At 43.1% G+C, this 14,318-nt stretch overlaps 1 protein-coding gene across 1 annotated transcript in view; it reads right to left on the minus strand.

Annotated features, from left to right (window-relative positions):
* Positions 1–7,314, minus strand: part of LOC129099219 (plexin-A1-like) — a 207,757-nt gene extending 200,443 nt beyond the window's left edge. The window contains exon 1 of the mRNA XM_054608357.1: positions 5,998–7,314. Within this exon, the coding sequence (XP_054464332.1) occupies positions 5,998–7,170 (1,173 nt within the window). The 5' untranslated portion in view covers positions 7,171–7,314. The remainder of the gene's footprint in view (positions 1–5,997) is intronic.
* Positions 7,315–14,318: the final 7,004 nt, after the last annotated feature.

A 14,318-nucleotide genomic window follows, 5' to 3' on the forward strand; every position in this document is an offset into this window, starting at 1 on the left:
CACACACAAATGAGCACTCGGTGAAGTATACGGAGAGACTTAGAAAAAGGGTGATAAAGTGAGTCCTAAACACACACACGGGCAAACACACAGAGGATAGTATCTCCTTCTCTCTGTCTGAATCGGTCTCATTAGTCATGCCGAGGCCGTAGCGTTGCCGGGTCGGCCTGCTCACAGAGCTGTAGAGCTGGACGGCAGCCTGCAGCAGGCGAAGGTCACCCACCACTCAGTTTAACTCCCAGAAGGCCAACTACGTCCTCTTCCTGATAATGAGTCGGACATAAAGATGCACGTGGAGAGAGCCGCACCCGGCGTGGCGTGGCGGCGGGGGAGAAAGAGGCTCACCCAAACCCAAGAGGAATCAGGGTGACGCAGGGACACACTAACCGGCTGTTGCCAGAGTAATCAGAGTGTGAGATCTACTAAGGCGCTTTGTTAAAGAGAAGAAAAAGAACATAATCGTGCTGCAAAGTGAAGCTGATACTAAGGTTTACAACATATGAAAGCAGCGGTAGTGACAGCATATCCATAATGTTGTTTACAATATACAATTAAAAGCATAACTGTGTGATAACAACTATTTTGTACCATGGAAAATGTGTATTGGACTTTTACTTTGAAATTTTGTTGCGTTTGCTTTCATACATTGTGCATCAAAAACTAAGTTTGGCAGAAAAGGACAAAATAATATTACATTAATATTACATATAAGCATTAGCATGAGGTCTGACATTTAGTCAGATGTTATTGTTCACTCTTAGTGTACTGGCTGGACTACAGTTAAGGCCCCTGTACACTGTGTGGTTTTGTGATGTCTGAGCTGAAAGTCGACAGTCCTGAGAAAAATAACTGTGGTAAAAACATTTGGATAGGAATCCAAAACGGCGGTCCTAGATCGAGCTGTAAGACAAACCAACCAATCGAAACAGGCAATGAAACGATGCAGAATTTAAAAAGTTTTGGGGACTCTGACAAAAAAGAAACCCTTGCTTTTTTTCATTAGTGTGTAACCATTGTACAATCTGACATGACTTGAATTGATATTTTGACATCAAATGACATTGTGGCAGAGATGTTATTAGATATTGTGCACAGTGGGACACGAACTGAACTGTTATTGTTGTCTAAAGGGTTCTTTGTTGAGTGCAATGTTTCGTTTTTCTAACCCTAACCTTAACAAGTACATTTCATTTATAAAAATAACCCAAGTCAGCTTTAGAGGGAGTCAGAGGGCCGTTCAGCCACCGGACAACAAGGAGCATCTACTATTGAATACATTCTGTCCAACTCAATACGTTTGCCAAACTGACCTACGGCAGAAGGACACCTGTCCAAAAAGTCATCACTTTATCATTGTATCCTTCTCTGTGTTGAATTGTCATATGAATTCTTGAGTAATGGCCCAAAAAAACTTGTTTTGTGAGGTCACAGTGACCTTTGACCGCCAAATACTATTCAGTTGATACTTAAGTCACAGTGGACGCTTTGTGCCAAATGGAAAGAAATTCCTTAAAGATGGTTCTGAGTGACCTTGACCTTTGACCACCAAATGACGGACAGATGACAACCTGGAGACATAAGGAGTTTAGTGAGGAGATATGGTTGTCATTGTTTTCATATTTAAAAAGAGATGCAGATATATGTATTTTGACATTGACGAGGGAAGTCTGACTTTATTCTGAAGTTGTTTCTATATACAGCTAAACTCCAGATGAACCCAAGGCTGTTCTTGGGTTTTCACTCCACACGCTACACCTGAGCCCCATCTTTGCTCTGTAGATAAGGTCTGAAGTTAGAAATAGCTGCTCATCTATATGGCTTATATCCCTGGAGACGTACATACATACAGTATGGTTGTATAAGTTAAGACTCGGGTTTTAGTTTAATAGCTACTTCCCCCTCATACAACACATTCATTCTGCCGTTTCTGACCACAAGGCAAGCACGCAGACCTCTGAAATGTGACAAGACTTTGTAACACAAGTCTAAATAAAATGTCCCACTTGCTGGCCATGCAGCTCTCTTGTTCTGTAGGTTTCATATGAGTTGCATTCTGCGGGTCCTAAATATACTTAAACAGGAGGGCTGAATCTCCTTTCAAATCAGGGGTGACATTGTGGAAACCCTCATAGACTGAACAAATGACTTTCTCTCTACCTGAGTCAAAAGAGATAGATTGGAATTGGACTTGGACTGAACTCAAGTCAATTTGAGACAGTGTGTGAAATTGTCAACATAAAGCCTCTCCTTTCAGTAGCTATAAACCCGATGCAAGTAGTCGATAATAATCCGCTGCCTTAGGGAAGTGAGAGTTCTATAAAGATTTGTAATGAAGGTGAAAAGTTTGACATCTTTTGACAATACTAAAAATATTTTATTGATCTTCCTAGAGCACTTTTTTTAGAAAATGATTTTCTCAAGTGCTGTGCACCGTGATGAAGTTTGACAGCCTCCAGGTAAAGTGGAGTGTCTGAGTGTTGACTGACTTGACCCGACCTTGTCTCTAGAAACGAGCCCATGTGAAAGTTTCCACATGACACTGGCTCAGAGGCAGAGGGCCGTCACCGCTCTCATCAGGAAACGCTTTAAATGCCCCTACGAGGAGATGAAAAATCCATCACCATGGCGTCCCAGAGCGAGCTCGGCTGACTCGACCTTCATCGATCACACGCGGAACGACAGATGGCCATAAAGGACGATCATGTAACTGTATGCTCATTAGCATAATCACATGCACATATAGTATACTTTATACTACAAGGCCACATGGCGCTCGCACTGCGCTGGTTGGCTTGTGACAGAGGAGCCATGATGTTGTTGTCCACTTTTAGAAAGAAAATGTAATTCATAGATATAACATTAAAGAACTTCCTGGAAGTCACATATTATCACCGCCAGCTGAACACAGACAGTGGCTTTCTTCCATTTAACAAGAAAACATGGCTGCCTTTCCCACTAACATATTTCTAAAACATGTGATTAGAGTGATCAAGCCACGTTTTCTTTATAAAAATCAAATACACTGTTTATGTAAGCCAGAAATTGTAAAAAATCTAATTTCCGACGGTCCATGAACAAATCATGTGTGACAAACACTTCTGTCAAGAAACGTGACCAAATCTAAGCTTAAAATAATAATGTTTACTCAAAATCACTTTATTTAACATGTCTTATTTCAAATTCAGCATTTGCACTAACCAGATGCTGTAAAAAAATATTAAAATCTGCACTCCTCTGTATATATGTGGATTTCAATGTGTTTGTGAAATAAATGACTAAAGAAATTCAAATTTTTTTCCTTATTTATGTTATTATGACTGCATTATACTTCATCAAAGACATTTTTTGGCTCTCCCCACTTCGAGCCATTAATGTCCTTTTTCCATTGCCATTAAGGAAGACTTAAATACTTATACAGGAGCAAAAGACGCCCTCAAACTGCTTGGGGTTAATGGAATAGCCACAGGTGTGATCTCTACAGCTGCCATATGAGCATTCTAACTCCCCCAAGCCCTAATTTCCCCAGTGGTTTCTGACACATTGCATATACTGTAATGACATAACGGATAAAAGGACAAAGACTGCTTCTTATTATTTTAATCAAGTAGTAAAACTAGCTAAACTGAGAATAAAGACAAAATATACATTCAAACATAGGTCCACATCTGTGCTTGTTGTAATGCTGCCTGTCCGTAGTGTTGTTCTCAATACTTTAAGTCTTTCAACACCTATCAACTAGCTTTCAACTAGGAGTCTACAGCCTCTGTGACGCTGCTCTGAGGCACAGCGGTGCTTTGTTTCTTTCCTCTCTGCTCTCAACCCAGTGATTCGTGTAACGTCGCACCCTTCCTCACATCTTCCCCTTCTCCTTTCCCTTTCGTCTTCGGCACTTCCCTCTTTGCACATCCTCCCCTCCTCCCTCCCTCCACCCAGAAAACCGACGAATCCCGCTTCCTTTCATTCCCTCCCCTCTCTCACTGGCATCGTCTGTTCCTCTCCGCATTGTATTTTCAGATCACATCCCGGCACTGGCTTTACACACTAAGTCACTCTGCACCTCATCACTCAGTGGAAAGTCAAGGAGAGGGCAGAGAGAGATGGTGCAACAGTGAATGTTTGAGAAAGAGAGAGAGAGAGAGAGGAAGAAGATGGAGAGGAGCGAAAAGGAGCAAGCATGTAAAAAAGAGGTAGGTTAAAGGTTGAAAATTAAAAAGGCAAAGAGGTCAGGGAGAGGAGTTGGGGGGGAGGGGCATAAAGAGAAGCAAAGCAAGGGAAAGGCAGATAAAAGACAGAGCGGAGGGAGAATAGGGTTAGCAAAATGAAAGACATCTTTATGCAAAGGATGGGGCTCGAGTGAAAGAGAAAGAGAAAGGCAAAGCAGAGAGAGGGAGAGAGAGAGAGAGAGAGAGAGAGAGAGAGAGAGAGAGAGAGAAATAGAGAGTAGTCCAGAGATTTATGGCAGGTTGTTATGGAGCACCGACTGAATAACAGAAGGTGAGACCGGGGGAATTATTCATGAGGATACAGGGCCGTGTGTGTGACATGTGGGTAACACTCACACACTCACACTCACACTCACACACACACACACACACACACACACACACACACACACACACACACACACACACACACACACACACACACACACACACACACACACACACACACACACACACGCTTGCACAGTGTCTCTCAAGCACCCTTAGGCCAGCTCAACTATGAGGAAAAGGAAAGACAAGCCACCCACAACCTGTGGAAGGTCTGAATTGTTCAGGAGACAGCCGCCCTGTCCCTCAGGCTGAGAAGACCCATTAAACTGTGGATACATTTTAACCAAATTATATTCAATTATGATGGAATAAATTCATTTTCATTCCACTTGTTTTTCACATCTCTCAGTGGTAAAGAGATTTCCACCTGCACTACTTGACAATCAGTGTAGTTAGCTCTTTTAGTTCTCCATCAGGTAAGTTCACATGAACACACTTTATTAAACTAATTATGTCAGAATCAGCCCGACTATCAACTGTATTCTTTTATCAACCTTTAAAGAGCTCAAAACAGTTAAGATCTGTGACAAACGAAGGTTATTCATAATTACACAGTTAATTCAGCAAGATAATCTTCACTTTTCTGAATTTTGAAGCGTGAAAGCAATTGCCACGTAATAAGCTAACATTAGGCTATAAATGAGTTTGTTCTACAACAAGATTAATACATTTATGTGGCAGAACAAAATCTCAGGCATCTAATAAAATAACTCATTTAAAAAAAAAAATACTTAGATTCTTTAATGAATATCATGGTGAAAATACTGTATTTTCTGGCCACATTCTCTCAATGGTCAGTAATACTGGATTTGGTCAATGGCTAAATGTGTAATCACACCTACACTTTGGTTGTTTTGGCCCAACCAGAATGGGAAAAATTACTTAGTTGCAATTAGCTATTTGTCAAGATTCATACTTTCCACTTACAGGCTTACCAGGGAAACTTTTGGGAAGTTTTGGTGACCTGCCATCCTGCCAGGGTGGGGGAGTTTGGTTTTGGCGATGAGAGTATGAAGGCAAAATTACAATTTGTTGGTATTTCAGTTTAACATTAGGCTAATGTTGGTATTCACCCAAAACATTGCCTTTGCTGTTTTTCAAGTAGAGTTCAGCTTCATTTTCACGCCCACAGTGCAAATATTCAAAGCCAACTGACAGCATATTTTTTACCTATGTAGACTGACAGACGAGTAAAGGCTTCAGAGCTGGACAGTTTAATATGTAAAATGAATACTAAAATGCTTTTGGCGAGGACAAGACAAACTGCCCAATCCAACCTTATAGCAGGAACTAGAAACTGTACTTGTAGTGAAGCCTGTTCTGTTCCAATTAGAAACACATGCACACACATCCACAAGCCAAAACAATCAGGAACAACATCGTTTTCATGACTACCGATGATCACAAAAAAACACTTCTGGGAGCTATCGCCTCAAACACTCACCGAGTTGATGCAGCCCAGCTCCTTGTTGAGCAGCCAGGGCAGGGAGAGTTTCCCCTCTCCTCTGTAGCACGACTGAATCCTCTCTTTAATCTTCTCCTTTATCCGTCTCATTGTGAACAGACACAAAGCCGACTCCTTGGGCGGCTTGGCTCTGTTCTTCTGACCCTGAGCGAATATAGTAAACAGAACCTCCTCATGCTCTTGAATACCAAGCGAACGTGCCAAACGGGTCCCTGGCTGGGCCAAATAAGCATCCTGAACCAAGCGGTACTCCACTCCGTCCTTGGTGCAGCCGATGGGGAACTCGACATAGGAGTAGAACTTTGGATCGTCTACGCAAAGGCGCACAATTTTAGAGGTGAAGAACTGTTCGCTGCTCGCATCTGGCGAGGTGAGCTGTGTGTCGAGCTGTAAGGTAAGATAATACACAAACTGCTCGCTGTTGAAGCCGTAGATGTAGTAGATGTCGAACGCCGGGAACTTGGAGAGCGTGTCTGAGGGAATCTTCAGCTGCGAGGACACAAACTCGTCCTGGTAGACGAAGCTGAACATGTCGGCGTTCTCCTCGTTGGACATCAGCTTTCGGCTGGACAGCGTTGGGAAGTACTCCGATTTCCCGTCGATGGGGGTGCCGACAAATAGCTTCCCACCTCCACCAAAAAGAGCCGGGGAGATCACGACACCCGACATGGTGCCTGCCTCGGCAACGCTGGATAGGTAATGCTCTTTACGATGGTGGGGCTCGCCCAACTTGAACAAATCATCCAGACGCAGGAACTGGCAAATTCCCTGGGAAGTACTCCCGCAGGCAATCAAGCGGTTGTGGGCAGCATCGAGTAGCAGGAGCTTATTGACGTTGGAGGTCTGCACCAGCTCATGGGGGCAGGACTGGACACCGGGCGGAGGGTAACAGCGAGGGTTGTCCGTGACTGGGCCGGTAACATGGCTCCGGAGCTTGGTCAGGTTGTTCGACAGCTTGTAGATCCAGTTGACAGCGCCCAGGTAGACCTCGCCCGTTTTGTTGTGAACCACCAAATGTGTGAGGCCTCCCTCCGGTGGGAGGAAGGAGAGGAGGGAGGAGGGAGGAGTGGAGGTGGAGGGCATGGACAGGGAGAGGAGGAGGAGGAAGAGGATGGGGGGGATGAGAAGAGGTGGGTTGAGGTGGGAGGACATGGCGCTGAGGGGAGGTGTGAGCGAGTGGGTGTCGGTGTGTATTTTTGAGCGTGTAATCCTCTGCAGGGTCAGTCAGTGCCTTTTAGGACTGCAGGGTATGATGATACAAAACAAGAGCTTCCAAGCGGTCGGCTTCCTCTGTGTTTTTTTCTTCCTTGCTCCGTTGTTGTTTTTATAACCTCAACCCCTGATCCTCGGCCTCGTCCGCCACCAGCCCTGAGAAAGAGAAACAAGGAAAGATCTTAGCAAAGAGCGATGTCAATACATTCATGGGCTTGTGTTTTGCACATCCAGAGGTCTGACAAAAAGGATTAATTTGTTTGTATTGAAATGACGAGACACTAAATATTCGCCGACAGACTCAGACTCCAAGGCCTCGATGCCAAAGTCCAAAAAAAACAAATGAGGGCACCGTCGGCTTTGTTTTATTGACTTCTCGACTCTTGGCTCGCACCACTCTGTGGAGTGCATCTTTTAAAAGAAGATAGGGCCGTACATTGCTCTTCTGAGTATTGATTGTCTGGAGGTATTAAAGGATCCCGCAGACACACACAAGAATACATTTAATACACCTTCAAATACACACAAGAATGCAACCTGTGAAACATGGTGTATGCAGTTAGGAAAACATCCAGATGTTCTTTTTAACATGATGTGCATAAAAACACATAGAGAAAAAAATAAAATAAAATCACACAGGGGGTGAGCCACTGATGTGCAGCATTGGGATAGCAGGTAAACATCCATAAATTATAAGAAGGGCTGCAGGGAGAATCCTACAGTATATTTACAACAGAGCAGATAAATAGAAGCACACTGCTTCTAAAAAAGAAAGGGGAGAGAGAGAGAGAACTGGTCCAACCCGATAAACAGAAGAAGGAAAGAGCTATTTGGCTTCATACCAGTTCAATATAAAGGCAGGGGAGATGTGGGCAGAGATTGCTAGATGTGAAAACTACAGGAAGGAAAAGTGTGGGGAAAGAAGACAGAGAGACGGACCTTCCAATCCATTTTTCATCCATCCATTTCCTATATCCACTTTTCAAGTTTCAGAGACGCTAGAGATGCAGTGGTAACCCTGAATGCACTAGGGGACAGGTAAAGCCTGAGGAGTTCTAGGGAAACAGCAACATGGCTGGCTCAATTATTGAAACCATTGTTGCCATTTTTACTGTCACCGTGTGATTCGTTGGCAATATTTGTTGAAAGTTTTAACTTGCTTGAGAGAAGGACATCCACGCTAAAGAAGCTTTGGAATTGTTAGAGACACATTTTATTTCTAACATGTGTCTCCTCTAGATTCTAAAGTGGATTTGGCTTCCTGTTGAAGTTAGTATGGATCAGATGTCAGAATGCTTAAGCATCTATCACGTCTCGCTCCAAATGGGGACTCACAGTTACTGAAACCACAGGAAACTCGATGTGCACATACTGATCAATCTGTTAACATTTTCCCTAAACTCTAACTGGCATTTAACGCACTAATCATCCCGGGCACCTGGTGCGTCACGTTCTTTGGAAAGAACAGACACCATCTTGAGACAAGGGTATCGAGTTCTCGCAAAACACCCCTGGGGTCAACCATGAGAGGAAGACATTGCATGCTTGCAGGATGTAAATGGTGATAGTAAATGGTAAAAGTACTTTAACACTTCATTTCATTCACCCATATATACACTGACGGCAGGTGCCCGCCTGCCCATCAGGACTGTCTAACAATGTATACCCATTAATTCACCACAAGCACAGCCTACGGTAGCAGTTTATGGTTTCGTGTCTTGCCCAAGGACACATCGCCATGGATTAGCGGAGCCGGGGATCGAACCGACGATAATCGGATTGAATCAACAAAATATTAAAAAGGCTACCATCATCTGCAAATTCTTTTTAAACCAACCACATGCCCACATGCTGGCCAACTTTCTTTTCATTAGCTGATTGGCTTATGTTCGGCTAAATAAAGAGCACAAGGCAAAGGCTTGTTTCATAATGGAGTTTGGTCAGCAAACTATTCTCGTCTCTTGTTTCTGCTGCTGTTTCTCATTGCTCCCTTTCATTAAATTCCTCTCTCTCTATCTCTCTCCCTCTCTCCCTCTCTCTCCCTCTCAGACACTTCACTTCTTGTCAATAGTGTCTTTCATCTCCAGCCCAGCCATGATTACAGTGGCCCAGATGACGATGCTGTTGCCTGTCCCATCAGGACAATACAGCTACTGTTAGCATCTCAGACACACTCACACACATGCACAAAATGTGAACACACAACACACGCATACAGTACATTGACATTAAACCGACCAGCCCACACACACGTGCGCCACCCATGCGTGTGCACAACAGATCAACGCAAGAATTTACTCACTTGAATAGACGAGAGAAGAGGAAATTCAATTCTCGCTACACTAAATGACATGTTAAGATGGTTATTTTTGCAGCATTTTTCATCTCACCTTCTCTGATGTATTTTATAGATTCTATAAATAAGTCGAAACCACTCACACATGGACTCCGTGGCCATGTAGCTTTAGTAGCCGGTGGAGCTGAGCTGTTTGACTAAACTGGGACAAAAAGATGAGAGGAAAAAGAAACTGAATAACAAGTTTCTGATTTAAAAGTTTTTTGCTTTTATGTCTGATTTAGATTTTTTTCTTTTAAGTTTGAGTTTCTGGATGAAGAAATGTGTTAGGAAAATGAATGAGCACATAAGAAAAAGAGATGGGACAGAATATTCCAATAGGGTAAAAACTTTCTTCATGCTTTGGTGCACGTAATCCTAATTCAAATTGTCTGATAATTCATGATATAATTGTGTGTGTGTGTCTTGACCAAGAAAACCTAGAATTACCGGGCTTCACTTGTGTTTGTGTTTGTGTGTGTGTGTGTGTGTGTGTGTGTGTGTGTGTGTGTGTGTGTGTGTGTGTGTGTGTGTGTGTGTGTGTCAGGGCCATCCTGAAGCCCACCTGCCACATCAGATGAAGCTGTAGAGGCGTTCAGGTCTGTCCCGCGCTGATTTATTGCTGTTGGCACATCGATTGCACACACAGCCGCAGACCTTGGCCAAACACTTAGGCAAATTTATACACGCCACTTCTTTAGCATGGAGCTCACACCCGTGCCCGAGTCCGTGCCTGTGTGCATGTGTGCGTGCATCCTGCATCTATTCAATCTTATTTACTACTACCATATACAGAGTCACACGTCCAAACACAACGGGCTGATCCATAAACTGTATGTACACAAATCATATATTACCACAGGGAAAGGACAAACATTTACATTCATACATTTTTCCATTCTAAACACATTTCTTCTAGATAAAGGTAATGGAGAGAGCAAATACTGGGGACATGAGCTGTAAATGAGCCACTTGGTACCTTCACCTGCATTTAAGACCCTGTTGATAAAAGCAAGTGAACCTAGACGTTTGGTTTTCGACAAATAATCAGCAGCCACGGCTTGAACCACTGATGACTCTGAACAAAAATGGATATGAAACACTTGGATGGATCCGTTTTGCAAATGATCCGATGCAGTAAACCGACTTGTGAAAGTATGCATGAAGATTTGATCCGATCAATACAGTTTTTATCTCCAGGCCTCCTGCAACAGATGGTGGCAAAGTTAAAGTTACGGAGCAGGTCAGATGAGGACGGTGGAGGAGGATATGAGAACGGGGACAGGAGGCGGACACACACTTGAACGTGAGGAGATTTCTATTTGGAATCCATTTTCCAAAAGGCGTGATATTGACAGGCGCTAATACAGCAGACAGTAGTCGACTCACACCCACCTCTCCTGGCTTGTAACAGATAGACAGAGATAAGACAAGACAAGGAGGACGGGGGAGGAACTTGAAATTGAAAGAAAAAAAGACCTGAAATAAACACAGACAGTGTACAAACTGCCCAAAATATTCTGGTTTAAAGAAAGACCTTGAAACTAGCATTTTCTCTATACATGCATCTGTTAAACAGGCTAATTGGTGCCAATTAACACCAGACAGGTTTCCAGATACTTTGGGAGATCGTCAGCTCTCACCTGCTTTGTTTCGACATGCAAAGACAATAAGATTTAATACAAGGCTTTCATGTGGTTAAGCACCCTTTTGTTGTCATCAACTCTGAGCAATTTGACTTGATGATTCATGACTGAGATGCAACTGCAACGCTTCTGAATGAGACCAAACCACTTGCTAAGATGGACGATGTTTGCTCTTTTGAAACACAGGTTAATGAGTGTACCTAAATACGCTATTCACCCGAAACCTGCCTCATGTGCACGCATGACGTACAGCACACAGGGCAGTTGTTTGGCGTTAGCATACGTTGACCTGTTAGATAGCAAGTGGGGTCAATTAAGGCCACTTTTAATTTCCCGCCATCTGAAGGTAACTTTTTATTTTATTTTCGCCTATTTTCATCGGGCCTTATGTTGTGTAAAACAACACATTTTTGAGATATATGACTGTATGGAAGAGCTTTCATTCAAAGGCAGTCTCTCAAGTGCAAGTACACTAGAAATATGTGTCCCTTCAAGGGCCTTTGATTTCCCTAATCCCTAATTTCTCTTTAATAATGAACCATTCTTTATTGCCATCAAAATAAAGATGCTTTTTGAACTTCTAACTTTTATTTTCTAGTTGTCTTAATAGCTAGTCTTATAAGCACTGCGGTGTTGGACAGCACTATCCAGGGTGGATGAAGTGATAACGGTGCGAGGAGTGACGTAGACAATGTAACCCCCCTAAAACATATTTACAGCACCAACTCACAGAAAATAGCTCCAACATCCATGTCTGTGTTTAGAATTAACACATTGCTTCACACAGTTTTTCCAATAAAGACGTAGAATAGGAGTAGAGCGGACATTGAACTGTTTTCTGCGGCCATTTGTACAAGTACAAAATAGCGATTGTTGTTAGTTGTTATGGTGACATAAAGTAAAGCAGCTCAGCTCCGGAGACGGACGGTTGGCTAGTTAGCTAGGTAGCTTGTCCTACTCCGGAGCAGCGAGGAGTAAAGTGGAGAGACTGTTTTGACCGTTGGCTCATTTTCTGTAACTAATGTGGCGTTAAAGCATGGCAGAAATTAGCAAGCTAGCTAACTAGCAAGCTCTTCGCTAGTTAGCTAGCTGGCAAAGTTTTCAATCCTCTCGCTATAGCAAGGTGCTTTCCAACGCTGTAACAAGAGCGTGTGGATAAAGCATTAAGCGTCTCTCTACGGTTCGTACCGTTACCGCTCCGCCGCAAAACCTAAACTCAGTGACTTTACATAAGTCGGTTTAGTTTAAGATGAAGTTAGCTCGCTACAAAGGTCGCAATGGCAACAGTGCACATACAAATGTCGGCAGCTCTCTGCTATGATTTTGTCCCTTCTGGTCATATTTGCTACATTTTAAATTAGACCGCAGACAATCACTAACAGACCCTTCATTTTAATTCCTCCTATTTGTGAGGTGAGTCGCTCATTTTAAACCCATACCAGGTTTCAACTGGCACAGGATGATGTCTTTTAATTGCATTTTGTGATGTTTTATCTTTTATGCAAAAATAATTGGACAACGGCGATGACAATGTGCCACATCGTCTAAATTAATTGGACCCCCTCGCCTCTACTTGTGTGTGAATCGAATGAAATAAAATCAGTGTTTTGTGAGGACGAAGGAATTAAGAGAATGTGGGTTGGACTGTGTGTGTTTGTGTGTGTGTGTGTGTGTGTGTGTGTGTGTGTGTGTGTGTGTGTGTGTGTGTGTGTGTGTGTGTGTGTGTGTGTGCGCCATGCAGTGAGGGACACAGTGGTTCATTTACAGTCGCACTCCACAACCGACACAGAGACAGCTGCATGCCACACACACACACACACACACACACACACACACACACACACACACACACACACACACACACACACACACACACACACACACACACACACACACACACACACAGTAAATGGCAGTCATTCAACATTAAAGAATTCCTCGTGGTTAAACGCAGACTGACAGACACACACACACACTGTTTTTGCCTACAACAATAGGCAATAGCAGGAAGAGGCAGACTATACAAAGACTCCACTTCAATGGTTAAGACTATTCAATCACACACATGTGGGGAAACAGCTGCTTACATATATGTAGGAACATGCATATAAACCCAAGCATTCATCTGGTCAACACACAGCCATGAACACACAAACCCACCCACAAACATCCATATGCATGGAGACGCAGGCACCTACACAGACATACAAACAGACACATTCACACACAGTAACATTCCGACAGGTGCAGCTCAGCCATCACTCATTCAGACCGCGCGGTGCAAATCTAGGCTGAACAGAGCCGAGTGTCTGAGCCTTAATCATTCTTAATCTGACTGAGTCTCCTCTACAACGCGCTCAGCCCGTCTCCAAGCTCTCCAGAGTGGAGGGATTTAAGGGTTTTTCAGATAAAGTAAAACTCTAACAACTGCAGTACGCTTGTTTTTGCACCCTGTAACGGACAAATCACATGAGGTTTGGTTTCATTTTCTTTTTTGAGTGATTTTCATTTATTTCAATCTGCCTCCTCCGTGTGTGGATTGGCGCTCTCGCTGGGCCAGACGCACTATCATTACGGGAAGCACTTGCTATTCATTTTACACATGTAGGTGGAGAGGGTCGGCAATAATTGCAGCGATGTAGTGAGAGTTTTCCCAATTAAGGGGAAGACGTGAGTCATGCCTCTCACTCAAAACACCTATTATAAGGCTGTAAGTGGCTGGAGCAGTCCGACACCTGGGAGACTTTAATCTTTGGTTTTAATAACTTATTTCGTGAAATTGAATCTGCCCTGAAAAAAGCGTACATTTAGTCAGAAAACTGCTGCCATTTCAGGAGATCTCTTTTAAAAAAATGGTAAGTGACAAGCATGCTAAATAGAAGTTTTGGGGTTTTTTTAACAGCCAAGTTAAATATATTTGTACCATTTGTCCTGTTTTTGTATCTCTGCATCTCTGTCATGTACAAAAGTGCAAAAGCCCTCTAATCTACTCCACCACAACAAAATACAATTCACATTGTATCAGAGTTGTTTTGTTTGTATTCTTTATCTGCAGAAATGTCAATGGCAACTTTAGTCCATCGATGTAATGGTGAGTGTGCCATCAC

The sequence above is a fragment of the Anoplopoma fimbria genome, chromosome 12 (genome assembly GCF_027596085.1).
Source record: "Anoplopoma fimbria isolate UVic2021 breed Golden Eagle Sablefish chromosome 12, Afim_UVic_2022, whole genome shotgun sequence".
Lineage (NCBI taxonomy): Eukaryota > Metazoa > Chordata > Actinopteri > Perciformes > Anoplopomatidae > Anoplopoma > Anoplopoma fimbria.